Source organism: Peromyscus maniculatus, chromosome 12 (genome assembly GCF_049852395.1).
Source record: "Peromyscus maniculatus bairdii isolate BWxNUB_F1_BW_parent chromosome 12, HU_Pman_BW_mat_3.1, whole genome shotgun sequence".
In the NCBI taxonomy this organism is placed as follows: domain Eukaryota; kingdom Metazoa; phylum Chordata; class Mammalia; order Rodentia; family Cricetidae; genus Peromyscus; species Peromyscus maniculatus.
The window spans coordinates 80,818,681-80,841,798 of NC_134863.1; the positions used below are offsets into that span (position 1 = coordinate 80,818,681).

The window sequence follows — 23,118 nt, forward strand, 5'->3', positions numbered from 1 at the left end:
ATAGAGAGGCTTCGGGGGTTAAAAGCGCAGTTGCTGCTCTTAAAGAGGATCTGTTTTTGGTTTTGTTTTTTAAAAAAGATTTATTTATTTATTATGTATACAGTATTCTGCCTGCATGTGTCCCTACAGGCCAGAAGAAGGCTCCGGATCCCATTACAAGTGGGGATCCCTTTACAAGTGGTTGTGAGCCACCATGTGGTTGCTGGGAATTGAACTCAGGACCTCTGGAAGAACAGTCAGTGCTCTTAACCTCTGAGCCATCTCAAGAGGACCTGGGCTTGGAGGACCCTTTTCTTTGACTCCTCGGTCTCCATCTACCCATCCCCTTTTGTCGCCCCTTCCTTGTGGCTGAGCTGGAGGATAGAGCGGGTGCAAACTTCTCTACCAACAGACTTGCCCCTTAGAAGGGCTCAGGCTGGGAGCCTGTGCCTGCCCCTCTCGGGGGTCACTTCCTCTTAAGGCATCACAACCACATAAGGCCAAAACCCACAGGGCCTGTGTACTGGCGGGTTTTGTATATTAAGCAATGAATCAAGTTCCTCTACCTTTCCTCCCCCTCCTCTGTGTCACCATGTCCCAGCGGATCCTCTCTCTACTCTACCCCTAAGTAACCCTCTGCTCAAAAGAGTCCAAAGCTTAGCCTGTACTGCTGGACCAGTAAAGAGAACAGAGAAGACAGAGTAAATGGACAGCTCCTCAAGTTTTGGATGACGGGAGGCAGAAGTTGGGGTGGGGTTGGGGCTGGGGTGTCCCCGGGTCTCTCCAGAAGGATGGTCCCAGCGGTCCCTGGCCAGGCTTGGAGGTCGGCTCGGCTGGGTGCGGCCGGGGCCACCGCGGCAGGGTGCTGGGCTGCCCGGACCGTAGTTCCCGGGAACGCCGGGGAAAGTCCCTCGCGTAGGGCGGGGGCGGGACGCGGGCGGGGCGGGGCGGCTCTGCGGCCCGGCTGGGAAGAGGCGGGCGCTGCGCTGCGCTGCGCTCGCCATGGCCGCCGCGGTTCGGGTCTGAGCGGCGTCGCCACCCCCGCGGTCCCGGGCCGCCCGGGCCATGCGGCCTCCGCCGCTGTGGCTGCTGTCGCTGCTGCTCGGTGGCCTCGGCGCCGCTGCGCCCCCGCCAGGTAAGCGCAGCCCCGGATCCCCGTCTCCCAGGGTGTCGCGTCCACGCGTGGGTGCCGCCGGGAGCCTGCACCCGGCCGGCGCAGGGTCGGGGGGTCAGGGGGAGGTCTGCAGCGGTTCCCGATCGGCCCGGGCCCGCGATCGGGCGGTGGGTGGGCTGACCCCGAGGATTCTGCTGGAGGGAGCTGCGGTGAGGGTGGCGGGGACCGGGGGGAATTCCAGGCCTGGAGCTGGAAAGCCGGAGGAGGTCTCCGTCTTTGGTGGCTGCTTGGTGCCAGGGAGATCAGCTGAAGGGCAAGGACCAGCGTTTGCTTTGGGCGGCCTATAAAATCCTGGTACTCAGTTTCTCGGGGTCTTACAAATGAGGAGCAGACATGCCCGTGTCCCCTCCGGCGTCTGAGGACAGGGGATCCGCTGAGCCACACTTTGATTTCCAACTCTGCCCTGTTCCACCTAGACAGTCCTTTACCTGGGCTTAACTTCGGTCACTTCCTTGACTTTATTTATGACCCGGTAATCAAAACCAATGAAAGAAGAACTCACTGACCTAGAGCATTCTGTGTATTTGTTTATGTTTTGCTGGATTCTTTCCCATGCAGAGAGAGTATCAAAGCTTAGGTAGCTGGAGTCTACAGTGAGTGTATGGTGCACGCAGAACTGAGGATGAGAAAGGAAGGTCCTTAAGCTTCCGGCCAGTTTGGGCTACTCCCAGCCAGTCCTGCTTTTGTTTTTTGTTTTTGTTGTTGTTGTTGGGTTTTGTTGTTGTTGTTGCTTTAGTTTGGCCATTAGTTAAATAATTTCATTAATTAGGAAGTTCCCTTCCTTTGAAGGCGTCTCTGAGGGCTTGGTCCTTCTTTCAGCATCCCTAGCTAAGGCCCTTAAGTTCCCTGTCTCCTTAAGGGCAGAGGTTCTCACAGAGGGATGCGCCCTGGTTACGCGGTTAACTTCTTCTCATGGAGAAATGGTTTAAACCCTGGCTGATGTTCCCCAATTTTGCCTTGAGCACTCTCTGCCTGCCCCTCCCTCGGTCTCCTTTGGGAGAGGGCCTGTGGTTGTCAAGCTGGGGATAGACAGGTGGTGGTACCTGGTTTCAGGGCTGCAGAAGGTGTCTGTGAACTGTTTGTAATTCACCTGCTGTGAGTCCAGAGGTTGACAGACATATTTAGAAACTTTACAACTGACTTCGTGGGGTGTGGCCATTTTTCCAATGATTAACTTTTATTCTATTCCACAAACGTTTTGCTCTGTAGCTCCTTGACAACAAAGTCTCTTGAAAGTGGTGCAAATCCCTTTGTGCCAATCTCCTAGACTCTCGTACCACCCTTTTAACAAGCAACAATTTGAAAGTTTCATACTTTTTTGTAAAAAAACAAAAAAAAACAAAAACAAACACCTGAGCTATTAAACAAGAAGAAAGGGGCAGTGGTGGCATGCACCTTTAATCCCAGCACCCAGGAGGCAGAGGCGGGTGGATCTCTGAGTTTGAGAGTTTGAGACCAGCTTGGTCTACAGAGTGAGTTCCAGGTCAGTCAGGGCTACACAGAGAAAAACCTTCCCCAGAACTTTTTAGGCACAGTGCAGAGCTAACAGTGGTCATGTGGCCAGCAGGTACTGGGAAGAGTCCCATGCTGTTCCATAGGTGCTGGGATTGATTTATTTATTATGTATACAGTGTTCATGTAGGCTAATAGATGGTTGTGAGCCACCGTGTGGTTGCTGGGAATTGAACTCAGGACCTTTGGAAGAGTAGCCAGTGCTCTTAACCACTGAACCATCTCTCCAGCCCCCAGCAAGTACTCTTAAATGCTGAGCCATCTCTCCAGCCCCCCGAAACAAGACTTTGAAAAGAAAGTTTATAATATCAACCTTCCAGTAGGTTCAAGGGTAGCATAAAAATACTGGACCCAAAACTGTCTGTGATTACTCTCTGTGGTTTTGTTAATTGGCAGCTCTTTGCTGTGGATCAGGAAAAAAAAAAAAAAAAAAAGGACAACATCTTTAGTTACTTAATCACCTACTCTGAAGAATCGGGGCCTCCACTTGTACTCTGGATTGGCCTCTCGTGTGTGTGTGTGTGTGTGTGTGTGTGTGTGTGTGTGTGTGTGTGTTTTGTGCGTGTGGAGTGTAAGGATTTCATTGCCATCATTTTCAAGCTTGAAGGAATAAGTGTCCAAACTTGTAGTTAGCGTAGACACCACTGAGGACAGGAAGTCCCAGACGACCTAGAAGCCGTTGGAAACCAATGGGCGTTAGGGAGTCTCCTGTCTGGGCACTGTCTCTGCAGGTGAAACTGTCTGTAGCTGGATAACTGATCATCCCAGCTCCCATTTCTTGAGACAAGCTGCTAAGCTTTGTGTGCATTTTCTCTGTTTTCAACCGTTCTTTTGAGGTAGGTAATCTTTGTATTTTACTCCCAGGAAGAGACAAATGATCTAAGAGGAAAGGAAAAAAAAATAAGCAAGCAAAAACAAAACAAACAAACAAACCTTGCTATTGGGGATTTACTAAAAAGATTAACTTCCTGGTTAAGGCTGAGGACTGTTTCTTTACCTGTCCCATTTCAGATGCGGGAGGTGAGATCCTTGGCATTAGTTATGATTCATGTGAATTTGACCAAGAGGCAGAGAGGGCAAGATTAGAACCAGGGTGTAGGTCTAAGGTTCAAAGATCGGTCTCTGCTGACCTACTCCCCAGTCAGGTCCTACACTTACAGGCTACCCAGCCCTGTGATAGCATGCCATGCTGTGGAGACCCCGGACGCAAAGCGTGAGCCTGTGGGGGACGTCTCGGCCCCAACAAAAGCTCTTGCTCTCAGTGGTGCTGACAAAGGCATCCAGGGAACAGAAGGAAGCTTATGGATGGATGGAGGGCCTCCTCTGGAATCCTGCTAGTCCCCACCCCAGCCTTGGTTTCCTTATAAAGAATGACACTCCTTCCCATAGAATTGTGAGAGGCAAACCCAAGATCATAAGTGAAAGTCGGGCTGAAGACACGGCTCAGCCGATAAGAGCTCCTGCAGAGGATGGGGTTCAGCTCCCAGCACCCGCGTCAGGCAGTTCACAGCCACCAGTTCCAGGGGATCTGGTGCCCTCCATGGGCGCCTGCAAACACAGGATACACATAGCCATACACAGGCACACTCACATACACATAAATAAAGACAATAAATAAAATCTTTAAAAAAAATAAGTGAAAGGCAAAACCAGACAGCAGTCTCATTATTTTAAAGATGTGATTATTTTCCGTTTTATGATGTCATGTTTTGGACATGGCTGCTTGCTGCCAAGCCTGGTGACTTGACTGTGATATCTAGGACCTACATGGTAGCAGGAGAGCCGACTTCCACAAGTCCTCTCTCCTCTCCCTCCCCTCAACAAATTAATTAATTAATTAATGATGTCTTTTTTAAGATTATAAGAACAGGATGGTTCCTGGTTCCCCATAGGTATGGAGGTCGTGAGCTGGTTCCTGAGACATATTTGCAGCTGGTGGCCTCAGGCTGGCACAATATTCAATGGCTCTGTCCTGTCACGGCCAGATCAGCATGCTTCTTCCCCAAGAAGCCTGTGTCCTGTGACTGTTCGGTTACATAAAAAGGGGCAGGTCCCTAGACACATGATCTTAAAACAGGGACACTATTTTGGCATGTCTGGGTTATGTCCTGTGTCACATGGGAGACTCTTTCAGCAGAATCTAGCCAAGGTAAGGGAACCGATTCTGCCACTTGCGGCTCCTAGGACCATGACCTTGGCCCCTGAAACACCTGCCTCGCTCTGACCGGCAGGACTGTAAGATAATGTTTCTGGTCTCAAGCCACCAAGTTGGTGGCCATATGCTGCAGCAACAATAGGAAACCAACATGGCCCCCGTGGGTGGATGCCAGGGCTTCAAAGACACTGGTAAGGCTCCCAGACCCTAGGAGGGTGAACAAAGCTCCACTCTGCCTGCCTTCCCCATGCGCCTGCAGTCACTGAGTCACGGAGCGCTGTGGTATAAAGAGATAAGCAGGGTGTAGTCTGCGTGAGCCTGCCCTCTGTGCCTCGGCCACGGGTCCTTCCATCCTGCCTCCCAGCCCCACCCCTGTGATGTGCCTGGGCTCCAGACACTCGAGACTTCATAGATACTTAAGAATAGGTCAGCTAGGTTGGGGATGCAGCCACACACGATCCGGCTGCCAGTGACAGCCTTTCCGCATGCCTTCCCCATTAGGATGGCATGAAATCCCCTGGAACCATGAGCCACATTCTGTCAGGTAGTTCAGTTACAGTGACTCAAAAGGAACTAAGACACGTCTTTGGGAGCCTCCAGAGAAGTCTCTAGCCCAGAATTCTCACCCCGCCCTGGCCTGTGAGGTGAGACAAACCATGAGCTCAAACACAAAGCAGGCAAGGAAGAGTGTCTGGGCCTTGCGTGGGGTTCCAAAGGGGAGAATGCAATGCTCACTCACGCGTCTGTGCCTGCTGCTCCAGGGCCCGGGGGAAAACACCCCCAAGCCCGGCAACACCTCACCTTTTCAAAGTGCATGCTCTAGTGTTGAGGGAAGACTGACAGACAGCTGCCAGCAACCAAATGAACAGATCTTGGAGCGCACTGGTGGGACACACCTTTGCATCAAAAGAACTCACTCCTTCCCCAGGAGGACTGTGTTAACAGTGCGCTGTGAAGCGGGGGTGGGGTGGGAGGGGTGGGGGGGGTGTTGGTGGCTCAGCCTTTAATCCCAGCGCTCTCGCAGATCTCTGAGTTGGAGGCCAGCCTAAGACAACAGCGGCGGCAGAGGAGCCCAGGCTATCCAGTCCTAAAGTCTGTGCTTCTGACCTTCCCGGTGTGAAGGACTCAGGTGTGAATTGAGCTTTGGAGGGAAAACACAGCAAGAGCTGCTGAGGGCAGGTTTGCAAGTTTATACACACACACACACACACACACACATACACACACACACACCCGGCTCTGGACCTGTTACAGGAGGAGGTCGCTCTGTTGAGGCAGTGGCTGAGCAGACCAGGAGGAGGAGGCCTGCTGGAGAGGGAACAGCAGAACTAGGTCCCAAGTTCAGTGGGCTGAGTGTTTCCCAGGGGCAGGGGAGCTGGAGTGGAGAGGATGGAGTTCAAGGATGGACCCTCCAGAGTGTCTCTGGCTGCACTCTCCCCCATATCTGCAACAAAAACCTTCCCCTCCACCATACCTTGGAGTGCCAAGTGAGAAGAGAAAGAAAGGGAGAGAGCAAGAGAGGAAGACAAGAGATGTCAAGGAGGGCTCACGGCGTGAATGGCCGGGTTCTATAAGGATGCGAAGCGGGGCGGGGAGCCCATGAGCTGGAGAAGTTTAGGGTAGGGGGTGGGTGAGAAGAGCTGAGAGGAGCCCCAGGTACCGAGTGAGCCTGGAGGCCAGCAGACACTTTGGCATGCCAAGAGACACTGCAGTTAGCAGTTTATCCTGAGTTCCTTTTGGACCTGAGAACAGGATGTCTTTGCTCTCCCACGTTGGTAAAGTTCCTTCTAACTTGGGTCCCTTGATCTTCCTTTTCCTAGATGGGTGTTTAGATTGGGAAGATAGGGTCCCAGGAGAAGGAGAAATATTCCTCTGGTTCCTCCAAAGATGTGAGAGTTGGTGAAGGGAAGGTATGGCGGGCAGAATAATGTGGTTTGAAAGAGGGCCAGGCACGAATCCCTGGACTTTTTGGGAATACGTGACCTGATATGACGAAAGGGGCATTTCAGGGATGACTGAGCTGAAGAAGATCCTGAGGTGGGGAGATGATCCTGGATTCTGAGCTACACAGACTCAGGGGCTTTGAAAGATGTAAGAAGGAGCCAGGAAAGAGAACGGAGAGGCGAGGCGGGTGACACAGAGTGACTTGGCCCAGCACCACCAGAGAAAGGGGCCGCCAGCCAGAGTGCAAATAGCTTCCAGCGCTCTGCAAAGGGAGGAACCAGAGTTTTCTCTTGGCATCTCCAGAAGGAACAGGCAGGGCTCTGCTGCCACCTCCATCCTGGGCCTGTTGCACACCCCTGGCCTCCAGAATGATGATAAATGGTACATATGATAAAATGATAAATGGTAGGTGACATCTGGGTTGTTGAAAGCTCTTGCATTTGAGGCAATATGCTACAGCCGCGACAGAACCCCCATGCAGGCAGGAAAAAAAAGCATGGTCTCTGAGATTCCTTGATGGGCGCCTGGCTTCGGCCAAGCCCTCAGCTCACGGGCGCCGCACAGGCAGACCGCTGGCCATCTGCTCAGTTTGAGAATCAGCCTCAGCAAGCTGAGCGGACCTGCCCTCTGCCACGCTGCCTCGCCCGTCTGACCTTGGTGCAGGTTCTCCTGCGGCCCCGTGTGGATGGGCAGCAGTGTTGGAAGAAGAGAGCCAGGGTGAGAGCAGCCGGAGCTCGCCGAGGTGGAGGCGCCGGGCATTCTGTGAATAGACGGGCGGTGGCCGCAGCCTGGTGGTGGCGCGCGCAGGGCGGGGGGGGAAGGGTGGGGTGGTGGGGTGGGGTGGGGAGGTCGGGTCTGGAGGCTCCTCTGCATCCTTCTTCGGGCTCGCTCAGAAGAGCTTTCAGAAAACATGTGGTTTGAATTTCCTGCTTTGAATTCTGGAGCAGCATGTTTTTCTTTCCACCTTCTGAATATTTCTCATTAATCTTGCAATCAGAGAAAGTGTTATCATGATGTCTCTTTAGAGAGAAGGTTCCAGTGTTCTCAGTCGCTAGTCCCGCCTACAGAGTATCTCTCTGACAGGATGGGTTGGAACTGGCTTATTTCAGGTCACCCTGAAAGGAGGACCCTGTTACATCGAGGGGATGCTGTAATTTTGTCAGTTGTGGCTCTCAAAGCTGAGAGGTGGCACATTTCCTCACCTGTGGTATGGAACTTGGTATTCAGCACACTATGCCGGCTCTCGGTGATGAATGCTGAGGGTCTTGGAGGAGCAGATGTTACATGCCTTTGGGAGCTGCCTGTCTGCTTTGGGGCGTCTGCATCCCCACATACATGCAGGGTCATCTTGGTACCCTACCTGGGCCAATTAGATCCTTCCTGACAGAATCTTTCCTCCAGCTCTGTGGGGTGTTCTCTTACTGCTTAGGGTTGGGGTTATTCCTGTAGAAAAATGGAGACTGGGGCCGCCCAGAGTCAAGAGCAGTCACAGAGGGTGAATCTGAGATCCCGGTGGAGCCAGGCTGGGTCCCACCACCCGCTCTACCAGCTGGAGCCCACAGGTGGAGGTGTGGCTTCAAACCCCACTCCGACTGTCCACAGTGGCATCCTCACAATCAGACCCGAGGGTGTGCCAGGAGAGCCGGCCCTCCCATTCCTGAACTGTGCCAAGAGCTGTGTTGAATAAATGCCTTTGATAACATGCCCTGAAATGTTTTGTGATTGAGCATTCACTTCTGAAATCTCCCCCTTCTCTCCCCCCTCATTCCCTATTCACCCCCTCCCCATCCCCTATCTGCCCCATCCCCCCTCATTACCTATCTGCCCCCTCCCCCTTCCCGATCTGCCCCCTCCCCACTCTCTATCTGCCCCACCCCCCTCATTACCTATCTGCCCCCTCCCCCTTCCCGATCTGCCCCATGCCCCCCCTTCCCTATTCCTCTCAAGACCCCGTCCCCCAGCTTGCCGCCCCTCAGAACCTGGAACTTCACCTGTACAATGACGAGCAGATTCTCAGTTGGGAGCCGTCACCCCCCAGCAACGACACGAGACCAGTGGTCTACCAGGTGCAGTATAAATAGTAAGTGGACGGATGTTCTGTGGGCGTCCTTGCTGGGACCTGCTGGGGAGGGGGGGCAGCTGGCACCATGGAGGCTGCAGGGCTGTGAAGAGACCTGTGGGTGGCAGGCATCTCTCTTGGACAGAGATCTCATGACCTCCCACCCACCAGAGGCCCATTCAAGTCCGTCTGGCTGTCAGAGGACGCTGGCTGCCAGGTAACCTCCTTTAGTGGTGAAAGTTAATCCCTTTGTTCCATTCAACAGTAAGAGTTGACTTCCGCCTAGGAAAGGAAAGGGGGCAGCTTTCAGGTTTAAAACCTCAACGTCCAAATTCAGCCTACTGAGGAATTTATTCGGCAGACTACAATGGGTTCTCAGTTTCTCACTTGGTTTTCTGTTTTGAATCATGTATTGTTCTCTCCCTTTGTTCTGCCTCTCACCTTTCTGTGTTTCTCCACTGCCGGCCACAGCTTGGTTTGCAACGTACGAGCTACTCATGGAAGGAGTGTGCGCAGTGGTTTGGTTTTGTTTTGTCCTAGAAGCTAATTGGGGATCAAGGTGAAGTCACTGGGCGCTGTTAACTTGCTTGTTTTGAAACAAGCATTCTTGTTTTGCTCTTGTAGTCCTGGAACTAGAGATCCTCCTGCCTCAGCCTCCCAGGCAACTGGGATTCTAGGCCCATGCCACTGTGCTCAGCATACCGAACTTTGCTAAAAAGGCTTCCAAGAGCTTCATGTTATAGATTAACTTGTTTGATTCTAGGTTTTTGTTTGTTTGTGGTGTGTGTGTGTGTGTGTGTGTGTGTACACACATGCATGTGTATGTGTGTGTGAAAATGTGTGCGTGTGAATGTGTGCACTCGTATGCATATGTGTATGTGTTTGTGTGTGTGGTATGTGTGTACACATGCATGGTATGTGTGTGTGAAAATGTGTGCATGTGTACGGCATATGTGAGAGAGAGAGAGAGAGAGTGTATGTGTGTGTGTGTGTGTGTGTGTGTGTGTGTGTGTGTGTGTGTGTGTGTGTAGGCATATGGAGGCCAGGTTGTATGTCCAAGTACCTTCCTTAGTCCTGCTCTCCCTTATTTTTTTGAGGCAGAGTCTCTCATTGAACCTGGAGCTCTCTGATTCGGCTAGATTGGCTGGCCAGGGATCTGCCCCTGTCTCTGCCCATCTCTCTTCCCCACTGCACTGGGGGTTCACAGGTTCACTTGGGTACTCAGGGTCTGAACCTAGGCCTGTGGGCTGTCAGCTTAATGGTGGCCATTTCCCCAGCCCCCTCCCTTCCCTTCCTTTCTTTTTGCTGAACGTTTTACAGCCTTTCATCAGGGGTTGAGGTTGGTGTTAGTACAAGAAGCATGGGTCGCTTTTAGGACAGTCACAGTAGCAAAGCCAAATCTACAGGAAACACTGTGGGAGATTTGAAAGTTAAATAGTAGGTCACAGATAGCAGCGTCCAGGCTGTATGGCCTTAGTGTCTCATCTTAAAAAACCAAACAAACATTAGTAGCCAACATTATAGAAATGGAGGTTTGGCTGTAAGAACAATAACAACAAACATGCTGTCCCCTCGTGGTCCTGGAAGCCGGGGTCACAGCTTGCTGCCAGACTCACAGAGTCTGCTGTCTCAAGACATCGTTTCTTCTGATTGCTCTAGCACTACGTGTTCTTTGTAGGACCCCCAGGAGAGCGAGAATCGACAAAACCTGCTGTTCTCCGTGCAGAGTGAACATGCAAACCTAAGACCTAGCCTGGGGATGAGGGCCAGAGAGAAAACAAGGATAGCCAAGCATTAGTCAGACCCCGCGTCTTCTCAGGAGGAAGCATCCACAGGCACTTCTGGTTCCCATCACAACACTTCCGGCCCTCAGTCTTGAAAGCTGAGAGGGCTCACCAAGGGAGGAGTGTCCCGTTGTGTGAAATAAGGAAAAGAGTGGATGTTAAAGATTTGAGGGGTGCTGACTCAGAGATGCCCTGTGTGGTAGAAAGAGGTTCCGAAAACATTTGCTTGGTGCTTACTGAGCATTGGGTACTTGTTTGAGTACTTTTCTTATATCTACTCAGTCTTCCCTATAACTCCAGGAAGCAGATACTGCAGTTGGGCCTTCTCTTAAAAAAGAAAGAAAAGTGTGTGTGTGTGTGTGTGTGTGTGTGTGTGTGTGTGTGTGTGTACACATACAAACACAGATTTCTTATTATTTACTTTGGGTGTGCACTGAGGAGGCATGGATGCCACAACCCATGTGTGAGTCAGAGGACAGCTTGCCCGAGTTCATTCTCTCCGTCTCCCCCGTGGATCCTGGGGAGGGGACTCAACCTAACAGGCTTGGCAGCAAGCGCCTTCCCCCAGTGGGCCAGCCGTCGCTGGCCTGACTCTTCTCTTCAAGATAAGGAGACTGAGAAACTGTGTTAAGAAATGAGAATTTGAGCAGGGCAGTGGTGGCCCACGCATTTAATCCCAGCGCTCAGGAGGCAGAGGAAGGCGGATCTCTGTGAGTTCAAGGCCAGCCTGGTCTACAGAGCGAGTTCCAGGACAGCCAGAGCTGCACAGAGAAACCCTGTCTGGGGGGACGGGGTTGGGGAGAAACCAGAATTTGCTACAGGGAATCTGTCTGACTGTTGCTTTAAAAAAAAGATTTTCTAGGGGCTAGCAAAGTGGCTCAGACGGCAAACACTTGCTGCCAGGTTCAATCCCCACTTAGAATACTGCAGGTGTCTTCTGACCACACACACACACACACACACACACACACACACACACACACACTGTCACACGTGCATCCACACACACAGAGACACAAATGAGTAAATACATGTAAGATTTTAAATAATAACTAAAAAACGAGTTTTCTAGCCAGGCGTGGTGACAGGTAACTGCAGTGCTCACACTTGGGAGCAGATGCATTGCAAATTCAAAGTCAGCCCGGGTTTCACAGCAACACTGTGTCTCAAGAGAGTAAGTCAATCAAATAAAGAGCCAATGCGTATCTTCTGGGCTGTGGGCTCTGGTGGGACATATGTGTTGACTTGCGTAAGGCCCAGGGGTTGATGCTACCCCGGTTTTATTTTTGTTGCTGTGATAAAACGCCCTGAGGAAAGCCACAGGGGAGCGTGGGTTTGCTGTAGTTCAGACACTGTCTGTCACAGCCAGGAGCGGCTCACGTCACACTCTCATCACATCACATCCATCAGAGAAAAGAATGCACACTGCTAGTGCTCATCTCACGGCTCCCTCTGACACAAACTCACCAGGACCCCCACTCCGGGAGCAGGGCCACCCACAGTGTGCTGCACCGTCACACACACAGTCACGTGCCCTCACTGAGACTCTGCCCAGGAAAGTCTAGACTATGTCAAGTTGGCAGCTAAAATTAACCATCACACACAAAAAGTTAGGTCATTTCTGAAGCAGAAGTACGAAATGAGTCAGTGCAGGGGAGCCAGGACGCCTCGTCTGATTAATAAAGCTTAGACGGACTGATGTAGTGGGGTCCGGTGGTGAACGGTGCACTTGAGATGTGTTCATTTCATTGTTCGTTTAAGTGAAACAAAATCACCTTATTTTTACCTTCCGCGTGGATAGGGAATCCTTCCCTCAGAGCTCCTATTCCCCCATAAGTCTCTTTTCTGAGAGACATTTTTAAAATGTTGTTCTGAGATAGGGGCAAGGTTGGAAGACAGTCTGGGAGCTGGGGGGGGGCGGCAATGACAGAGCAGGAGTGCTCAATTCCCTGAGGAATCAGGGAGTGAGTCCTTTGAGATGTAGGGCCTTTTCCTCCAAGTTCAACAGCTAGCAGAATGGGGTTGGCAGAATGGGGGTTAGAAGTCTTTAAGAAAGTACTCATTCTGGGCGGGGGTGCCTGCTGTTCATGATCCTTCTCTTCCTCAGCTCGGAGACCCTGGGATTAGATACGTGTGTGTGTGTGTGTGTGTGTGTGTGTGTGTGTGTGTGTGTGTGTGTGTGTGTGTGTGTGTGTGTGATGAGAAGCTCCCTTGGGCACCCTGGTCACCCATTTCAAAATGACAGACGTATAGACAACATGTCTGCCAGCTGATGAACGTATAGACGAAGTGTGCTCCCCCCATACAAAGGGATTTTTTTCCTTCCTTTTTTTCCTTGCTTCTTCCTCCCCCTTCCTAGTTTTGGAGAAAGAGCCTCCCTGTGTGTTGCAGACTGGTCTGAAACTCATCATGTAATCCAGGCTGACATAAGCCATGTGTCATGGCCTCTAGAAAACTAGGATTCCTGGTGAGCGCCATCATAGCAGGCTCCAGTGGGAGTCTGGGGACGGAGGAAGGAAGAAAAAACTGATCGATGGGACCAGGGAGATAGTTCAGGGAGACAGAGCGTGCTGCCAAGCCTGAGGACCGGGGTTCAGTCCCTGGAACCCACACAGTGGAATAGAGAACTTCCAAGTTGTCCTCCGACTTCCACCTGTGTGCTGTGGCGCATACACACACAAGTAAATGTAACACGCACAGAACTGCATGGGACTAGAGAGATAGCTATGGTTAGGAGTGCAGACGTTTGTTTGCCCAGCACCCGAGTAGCTGTATGTAACTCCAGTTCCAGGGAACCCAGTGCCCCCGCCTGCCTTCCTTGGGCTCCTGGATGGATACAGGTGGGGTACATGAACACTCAAAGGCACATATGCATTCACATAAAAATAAAACACAAAAAATTTTAAAAAAGAATTAATACATTCTGTAGCATGAATGGGCCTGTCATAGGTGTCTGAGTGGTATGGTTACATTCAGAATGAGACAACCTGTTGAGACAGAGAGTACAACCATTGTTGCCTGTGACCGGGGCACCAGGTTGAGGAAAAATGGAGAATTCCTATCAATGGATAATGTGGTGGTATTGTGTTCCCCGAAATATTGTGCACGCTAATAAACTTATCTGGGGTCAGAGACAGAACAGCCACAATATTAAACACAGAGGATAGGCAGTGGTAGCACACACCTTTAATCCTAGCATTCCAGAGGCAGAAATCCATGTGTTCAAAGATACAGCCAAGCATGGTGACTCATCACACCTTTAATCCCAGAAATTGAGCCTTTAATCCCAGGGAGTGGTGGTAGAAAACGGAAAGGTATATAAGGCGTGAGGACCAGAAACTAGCAGCATTTGGCTGGTTAAGCTTCAGGCTTTTGAGTAGCAGTTTAGCTGAGAGCCATTGGGATGAGGACTCAGAGGCTTCCAGTCTGAGGAAACAGGATCAGCTGAGAAATTGGCCAGGTGAGGAAGCTGTAGCTTGTTCTGGTTCTCTGATCTTCCAGCTTCACCCCAATACTTGGCTCCAGGTTTGATTTTATTAATAAGAACTTTTAAGATTCCTGCTACAGGATGCCAGGTGGGGTTTTTTTTTTTGGGGGGGGGGGTAGCAACATATTTTAAAATTGGTATAATAGTAGTTGGCTGTCCAAACACATCGTGTTGAATACATCAAAACAGGTATGGCATATGAATTAATTCTTAGCAAAGAGTTTTTGTACTTGACCTTTGCCAAAAGGAGAAATGATTGCAGCTTTTCTGTAGGAAACAGTATTTCTGGAGAATAGTGAATTGAAATCTTGTTTTCTTTCCTAGCAGTACAGGTTCTGATTCTTGGAACGCGTTCAAAGGGGTGAATTGTACGGACATCACAGTGACGAGGTGTGACTTCACAGGAGGCGGCCGATTGAAGGGTTTCCCAGGCTTATACAGTGTTCTCTTGCGGGTTCGAGCCAGGCAAGGAGAGCGCACTTCCGACTGGGTCAACTCGACTAAGTTTCAACGCTACTGTAATGGTAAGAGAACTGGGCAGAAAGCTTCACAGGCGCCAGGGAGACCGCTCTTGCACAGAACCAGGTTCCGTTTCTAGCACCCCCCACTGGAGAGCTTCAACTCCAGCTCCAGGACATCAAACACCCTTTTCTGCCTTCTTGGGCAGCCACATACCATACAGAGATAAATAAAATAAATACATCTTTAAGAAGAAATGCTCTACAATGCCCAGGTTTTCTTGACACACCTCGTTGGTGAGCAACGGTGAACCCGCCCTAGGTCTTGGCCCGGATCCTAAACAAGCCAAAGACAAACAGGGAGGGCTGTGAGAGACTGACCCTAGAGGCTGGTGCTAAAGGGATGTGATTGGCCACACCAGGCTCCAAATTTGACCTGCCCCCTTGTTACCGTAAATGATGTCTTCCTGGAAGACGGTTACACCCCTTTTTTGTTTGCTTTGCTGGGGTTCTGGAGAGCGGGGCCAGAGGGGTGCTGAACTGGTGCTGGCCTACTGAACCACGGTCCCCACCCATCTTACTGAGAGGGCACCCCCCTGTGTGCTGGGTGAGACGCTGGTGTGTCGGATGCCAGTCGCCCTTCCTGATCCAGCACAACTGATGGTATGATAGGAAGATTTTCACTCAGACTCCAACTGTGCCTGTCACGTGAGGTTTTCCGTGAATGTTGAACTGCAGGATGAACCAGTGTGTCTCGGGTACTCAGGAAGCAAACACCTCGGGTGCTGGGTCTGTCACAGTTCGGCCACGCCAGACGCTTCCTCGGTCTGTGGTTGGTTCACACACACTTGTGTCTTGACAAATAAATCTAAGCAACTAGGGGAATGGCTCAGTGGTTAAAGCTCTTGCCAAAGACCGAAGTTCGGATCCCGAGAAACCTACACAGTTACCAAGAGTATGGGTGCCCCTGCCTGTAATTCCAGCTCCCGAAGGTGGAGATGGGATCCCCAGGTGGGGTCCCCAAAGGAAGCTGGCTAACAGTGAAGAGGGGTAAGAGTGATCAAGCATGAGTCCTGATATCAGCCTCCTGCTTCCACACACCACACATAACACACACACACCATACACACCACATACCATACACACCACACACACATACACACACACACACACCACGCACACCACACACACCATACACACCACATACCATACATACCACACGCACATACACACACACACACACACACACACATACCACACATAACACACACACACCACACACACCACACACACCACACGCGCATGCACGCACATACACAAAATCCAAGTATAAGACAATTAGAGATGTAACCACTGTCTAGATAGTTGATGCTGTAAGTTATAGTTATTTATTTGGGCTAGGTTGGGGTTTTGCTAGTTTGTTTGTTTGTTTTTTGGTTTTCGTGACAGAATTCTCTGTGTAACAGTCCTAGCTGTTCTGGAACTGTCTCAAACTCACAGAGATCCACCTGCCTCTGCCTTTTGAGTGCTGGGATCAAAGGCGTGTGCCACCACGGCCTGGCTGGGCTAGGTTTATATTTTTTATTTTTTTAAGAGGTGAGATCCCAGTTAGCATGGCAGATTTTATTGTTACCATCATTACAACACAAAATGTAATAGAAATTTTAAAATTAAACTAAGCAAATAAATTTAACTAACTAAATAAAAAAATCCTCACAATAATCCAGAACCATTAAAATGTCAGCTTATTAAAAAATGATCTGGGGATAAGGGTGGCACACACCTTTAATCCCATGACTTGGGAGGCCGAGACAGGCAGATCTCTGTGGGTTCAAGGCCAGCCTCGACTACACAGTGAGTTCCAGGGCAGCTAGAGCCACACAGAGACCCTATCTCAAAAAACAGCAGTGAAAGAAAACCTGAATGATAGAGTAAGTGTCATATTACAACCACACTTAATCCTTTCTACTCACACACATGCACGTGGACACTATAGACTAGGATCCTCATGTGAGGGAGAGCATGCATTGTTTTTTCTTTCTGAGTTTGGGTCCCTCGCTTAATTTTATGCTTTCCAGATCCACTGATGACTCTGCAAATCTCACATCTTACACATCTTTTCCCACCCTGAATAAACACTTGACCTCTGGCTTAACTTGGTGTCCCGTTTCTCTGGGATTCTGATGCCAGCCGTGACTCTGGAAGCTTTGCTTGCTGTCAAGTGACCTCCAGCCGAGCAGCAGCATCTCAGCCGCACAGGCCTGAATGCATCGTGCAAGGCCCTGTCCCTGAGACGTGCTGCGTGCAGACTCTTGTAACTAGGCACACCCCTCCCTGGTGGGAATCGGGAAACAACGTCCATGTAGTTCTGAAGGAAAGCGGCTCAGAGGGCCTTTCGGCAGGGGTGAATCCTGCACCTGCCACATGTGGTTTGGGGCCACGAGTGGGATCTGCAGGGCTTCCCTGACACTTGGACATTGGCTTCTCAGCAAACAGCACGTTCACAGCAGGCATCTGAGTGCAGCCCATTGCTTATAAAGGTATAAATGTGTGTGCACACAAACACGTAGAAGTATATCGGGGGGCTGGAGAGATGGCTCAGAGGTTAAGAGCACTGGCTGCTCTTCCAAAGGTCCTGAGTTCAATTCCCAGCAACCACATGGTGGCTCACAACCATCTGTAATGAGATCTGGCACCCTCTTCTGTATACATAATAAATAAATAAATCTTTAAAAAAAAAAAAAAAAAAGAAGTATATCGGGTAGACTATAGATAGACGGTGTGCATATACATGGCGTATATGGGGTTATATTGAGTGTCTCTATGTCATTCATGAGTTTTTTGTTTGTTTGTAATTCTATTTCAGTTACTGTTGGGCCTCCAAAAAACATCTCAGTGACCCCAGGAAAAGGCTCCCTCACCCTCCACTTCTCCCCTCCCTTTGATGTGGTGAAGGAGGCAGTGTTCGAGTATCGCGTCCGTTACTGGGAAAAAGCAGGAGCCCAGCAGGCAAGAACACTTCTCTTCTTCGTTTGGGCTTTCTTTTCTTTCGAGTTTCTGACTCAGAAGAAAGGCTTTGCACGTGACTCAGGAGACCAGGGTCCCCCGAGTCTCCTGGAGCTTGAGACCTGAGCCCGGCTGACTCTCCTTGCTAGCCTTGCCGTCCTGGGAGGGTCTGGCAGCCTTTGGTGCCGTCCATTCCCGTTGTCTGCTTCCATTTCTAAGCTTTGCTGGTTCCTTGCCTATGGTGGGCTTGCTGTATCTGGCCTTTGAGGAGGTATAGGGACCTGTTGCCCTTCAAACCGTTTAGATAGTCAGGCCTTGCGGACGGCCATAGGTCTGTGATATCACTGCAGTTATGGTCGGGCCATAAAAACTTGGGAGCGACCCCAGGACAAGCCTCCCTGGCTTTCCCTTTGATGGGGCCACTTTTGATGTGGACTACATGATCTGCGGTGCCATGTAAATGGTTTGAATGGTTTGCGAAAAGGCCACACATGACTAGGTGGAGATTGCCTGAAACCCCCAGGGATTAATACTTCCAAGTATGAGAGGGCACACACGGGACATCACAGGCGCTTTGTTCAGTTTAAGCCACGAGACAGATGTGGTCAGCAGGAAGGCTGACAGGGACATCAGAGCCAAGGGACCTTGTCATTGGGTCCATTGGGTCCAGCCATCTCCCGAGGACATAAATACCTACGGTCACTTTGACCAAAACTATAAAGGGATCAGCAAGTTTCACCAGAAGCCATTTGGGAATTAAAGGAAAGACATTGTAGGATGTTTTTCTCTGTTTTCTGACCCAAGACACAGATGTTTATTGTCTGTGTGTGAGGTATATGTATGTACACGTGTGAATGTGCACAGGTACACACATCCACACTTGTGTGTGTCGAGGACAGAAGTCAATGTCAGGTGACCTCCTCTGTTGCTCTCCACCTTATTTATTTTTGAGACAGGGTCTCTCTCTGCACCTGGAGTTCACCATTCAGCCACTGGGCTCCAAGGATCCACCTGTCTCTGCTCCCCCAATTCTGGGGATACAGTCAAATGTCAACATGCCTGATTTTTACATGGCTGCTGATGATCTGAACTCAGCTCCTTGTGACTGATGACGCAGTGAACACTGCCCACTGACCCATCTCCCCAGCCCAACGTATTCATTTTATAGGAGAAATTCTTAAACTAGAAATTAGAATCGGTTAAGTTCCAGTTGCTGCATGAGGCTCTGAGCGCTCACAGCCCCGTAATCTTGTTACCGTTCGTTTGTGCTCGTCGTGGATTCGAGGAGGCACTAGAAAGGCTAAAAGCCACTTGGCCCTGGCTGGCTGGCTGGCTGACCTGTGTGGCCGGTGCTGTCTACCCAGGTGAGAGGTCCTTTCAAGGAGAACTCCATTGTGTTGGATAATCTGAAGCCGTTGAGAGTATACTGTTTACAAACCGAGGCACAGCTGATCGTGAGAGGGAAAAATATCTGTCGACCTGGGCCTTCGTTAAGCAACGTAACGTGCCATGAAACAGCAGCGGAGGGTAAGACACACCTTCGTTTACCTGCTAGGGGTACAAAGGAGTTTCTCCCCAAATAGTGAAGACGGGTGTGCTGTGGGGGGGCGGGTGGTAGGCGCAGAGAGACCCCGAAGCGCTTCCCTGGAAGTCTGATCATGTTGAGGTCTGTAGCAGTGAGGGCTGCCATGACTAGGCTGCGTAGCCTCCACAACACCCGGGACCAGAAGTATGTCAGATTTGACGTTTTCTTGTTTCGGATTTTAGTATATTTGCATACGCATAACGAGGTGTCTTAGGGATGCGTCCCAAGTCTGAACACAAAATGTTCCCTTATGTTTTATAGATACGCAATACAAATAGCCTGAAGGAGGTTTTATATAATATTTTTAGTATACTGATGTTTGGGAATTTTTTTATGGCATTTTTATTTACTGTGCGTGCGTGCGTGCGTGCGTGCACGCAGCTGAGTGGCGGTCAGAGGACAGCTCTCCCGTCACCACATGGGTCTCCAGGGTCACATTGAGGTCTGTCAGGCTTAGGGACAAGCGCCTTTCCTTGCTGAGCCGGCTCACTGCCCCAAGTGCACTGGTCCCCGAACTGTGACCCATCACACGAATGCGGATGTGGAACTTTCCACTTGTGGGATCATGACAGGGCAGTTTTTCATTTTGGAAGAGAATTTTTCAGATTTCACATTTTCAGATCGAAATTATTAATTTAAGTGCACGAGGCGAGGGCGGGAGAGAGAGGAGGCCCGTCGGTTTTACTGGGACACGAAGGTGGTCAAGCAGTGGGGGATGAAACATGGACTGCCATTTGTGTCTTGCTTACTTTTATGTCTTTTTTTTTTTTTTAGCCTCCAGTCTGCATGTCATCCTGATCCCCTTGGGGATCTTTTCATTGCTAGTGGCGCTGACAGGGGCCTGCAGCTTCCTGTTCCTCAAATACCAAAGCCGGGCGAAATACTGGTTTCAAGCTCCCCCAAACATCCCGGAACAAATAAAGGAGGTCAGTGAGCAGATGCGTAAGCAGGCGCCCCGGCAGGGCTCTGGTGCCCAGGAGCAGACGCTGCGGTTTAAGATGGTGTCGCTAGACGCTGGGCAGGGCGGCACACACCTGTGACCCCAGCACCCACCTCCCACAGGGCAGGCGAGAGCGGACCACACCCATGCATTCACACAGGATCAAGGGTAGAAAAATGAGTGTTGGATCACACGGGAGTCTGTGCAAACGCGTGGCACCCGTGCTGATGGGTTTAAAGGCTCCCTGGGTTGGACACCGTCAGAGAAAGACAGGTCCTGATGACCCCTGGCGTTTTCCTGGGCTCATCCTGCCTCTCGGGGACAGCCCTCAGGGAGCTGAGTCTGGGTTTACCACAGCCGTTTCTCTGGGGCACGAATCTGAGGTTTTGACGCACTTGCTTGGGAAAGTGTGAAAAGTTGCCAAAGGTCGCTGGTGTTACGTGAGAACAGAGAACGGTTTCACTTCTGCGGCTGGGGTTTCACGCATGCGCGTGACTCCTGCGCATGCGCGTGACTCCTGGTCCTCTTTTCTGTTGGCCGTTAGCATTTGATGTCTGTCTTTCAGCACATCTAAGCGCTGCAGGCAGAGCCTGGGTACAGCCAAGGACAAAAGGGGAAGCTCAGGGCTGTGGGACCTCTCTTCCTGTGAGGACCCGCACCCCACCCCAGCGTACCCCAGGGCTGTGGGCAAGCGGGAAGAGGGGCTTTCGCGGTCCTTAGGGATGTTCCCTGCTTGACCCCATCACAGCTGAATGAAAGCTGAAGGTTACTTCCTTTATTTTAGTGGGTGTGTGTGTGGGGGGGGGGGTGCATGCTGTGTGTGGAAATCAGAGGACAACCTTCAGAGGCCAGTTCTTCCTTTCATCGTGTGGGTCCCAGGGATCAAGGGCAGCCCGTTAGGCTAGGCAGCAAGCACCCTTACCATCCAATGTTACATTTCTTAAATATTTTAAAGTTCACAATCCACAAAGTGTACACCGAGGACAGCCGGGAGGCCTGCTTTTTCTGAGTCCTGACCTGCACAGCTTATATCAGACGAACGTGGTTGGCCCTTAAGTCTCAGGCTGTTTGATTTGTTTGGGTTGTTGACAGTTCTGGGGATGGAACCCAGCCCCTTGTGCTTGCTAGACAAGTACTCTTGCATGGGGCTCCACCCCAGGCCTGCCCCTGGAGCCGGGTTACAGGTGTGACTGAGATGAGGGGCAGAGCCAGGCGCATGCTGGAAATCGGGGCCAGCGTGTGCCAGTGTGTGCCAGCAGCAGAGTGTGTGCTTACCATGTGCCAGCATCACTGCAGTAACAACAGAGTATTGTCATTGGTGCTATTACTTCATTAGTCGACAGAGTTATACCTGAATGTAATATGACGTCTCCAACTGCAAGGAGAGACCTGGAGACCTGGCGTACGGAACTGTGTATAACGGTTTTGCCTTCTAACCTTTCCTAGTATTTAAAGGACCCAGATCAACCCATCTTAGAAGCCTTGGACAAGGACAGTTCCCCAAAGGATGATGCCTGGGACTCTGTGTCAATCATTTCCTCTCCAGAAAAGGAGCGAGATGATGTGCTGCAAACACTATGAGCCAGGGCACCGGTCCCTGTTTGCCGGGAGGACAATGATGAGACCATTCTGCCTGGCCTCTGCGGGGACCACCAATGCCCCAAGGACTTCTGCCTCAGGGAGGCCGAAAGGCCTCGGGGAAGACTGTGTATTGTTTATTTTTTATGAGTTTTCTGGATCATACAAGTATCTAAAAGGATTCCACAGAAAAATATCTCAGGAAAAAAAAAAAAAGGTTTCTCTTAACACTAAAAAGGCATATGATCACTTACTGTTAGCTGCCCTGGCGGCGAGAGACTGGGGCCCCCCTTCACTTTGGGAATGGTTGTCCCGGCCATCCCAGCCTGTCACAAAGAGGGTCCCGTCATGTCCCCTTCATGTCCAGTGTGATGGCTTCGTGTTTGCCAAGCATGGACATGGCCCACCCCTGCACCTCACACATAGCGGTGATTAATCCTGTAAATAGTGCCGTGATAATTTAAGTCAGGTTTTTTAAAGCTAGAAGTAAAGGATTGTATATTGAACTTTAAAAGTCTGTGAGGTTTTCTTCTTCGCCCTTTGCCCACTTTACCTTCCTTGCTTTGGCCATTTTCTACAAAGTATTGACTCTTGAGAAGTTTTAGCCAGGCGGTGGTGGCACACGCCTTTTATCCCAGCACTGGGGAGGCAGAGGCAGGCGGATCTCTGTGAGTTTGAGGCCACTCTGATCTACATAATAAATTCCAGGAAGCCAGGGCTATGTAGAGAGACCTTCCATCAAAACAAGACAAAAAACAAAGACCAATTGTTTCTAAAACTTGGGTTTTCTTAAGTAACATTCAGTAGAGCTGCTGAGTCCTCAGGAGACCTCCACCAGAAAGAAGTTCCTAGTGTCGTCACCGACGTCTTCAAAGTCATGAGGGTATTTCCAGAGGTGCCATTAGCATGTGAGTCACAAATGAGTCACACTGTGTTGACCCAGTAAAGGGAGACAGACGGTCATCAACCATGTCACCCACAAGCACGCACGAGCTGATGGCCACTCTTGCTTGGCTTCCCAAAGGCGAATTTGAGACCTACCCATTCATACCATTTAACAATTAGGGAAGAACGTGTAACTCGCCCCTCTGCCACACACGGTGGCACAGCACCCATGTGGTCCTCTGTGAGGAGAAGCCCTGCCAACAGCCTTTGCTGGCAGTGAGAGGCGACTCCCAGACTCGGGCTGGTGAAACCTCTTAAACGTGTTGGCGGAGTCTCCTCATCCTGTTGGGCCGGGTCACTAGTAGGAAGCAGGTGCCTCTCTGACTAGACATTGTCTACCTGGCCGTCTTGGTGGTGGGGTGGGGGTGGGGGAGTTGAGGGTTAAAAGGACAGGACTGTGGCTCAGTAGTAGAGTGCTTGCCTAGCATGCTCAGGGCCCTGAGTTCCATTCCCAGCACTGCAAAAAGGAGAAGGACAAAGGAGGCACCCCCCCACAGCCCCCCAATATTTGG

At 50.7% G+C, this 23,118-nt stretch overlaps 1 protein-coding gene across 2 annotated transcripts; it reads left to right on the plus strand.

Annotated features, from left to right (window-relative positions):
- The first annotated feature begins 939 nt into the window (after positions 1-939).
- Ifngr2 (interferon gamma receptor 2) lies at positions 940-22,175 on the plus strand. 2 transcript variants are annotated; one of them, XM_006983580.3, is made up of 7 exons: positions 940-1,114; positions 8,712-8,844; positions 14,419-14,618; positions 17,419-17,561; positions 18,923-19,085; positions 19,918-20,069; positions 21,530-22,175. In XM_006983580.3, the coding sequence occupies exons 1-7, from the start codon at positions 1,045-1,047 to the stop codon at positions 21,662-21,664; spliced, it is 996 nt and encodes a 331-aa protein (XP_006983642.2). In that variant the 5' UTR covers positions 940-1,044; the 3' UTR covers positions 21,665-22,175. The 2 variants fall into 2 exon arrangements, with proteins under 2 accessions (XP_006983642.2, XP_076405316.1); XM_076549201.1 differs by having other exon boundaries at positions 954-1,114; positions 14,422-14,618.
- Positions 22,176-23,118: the final 943 nt, after the last annotated feature.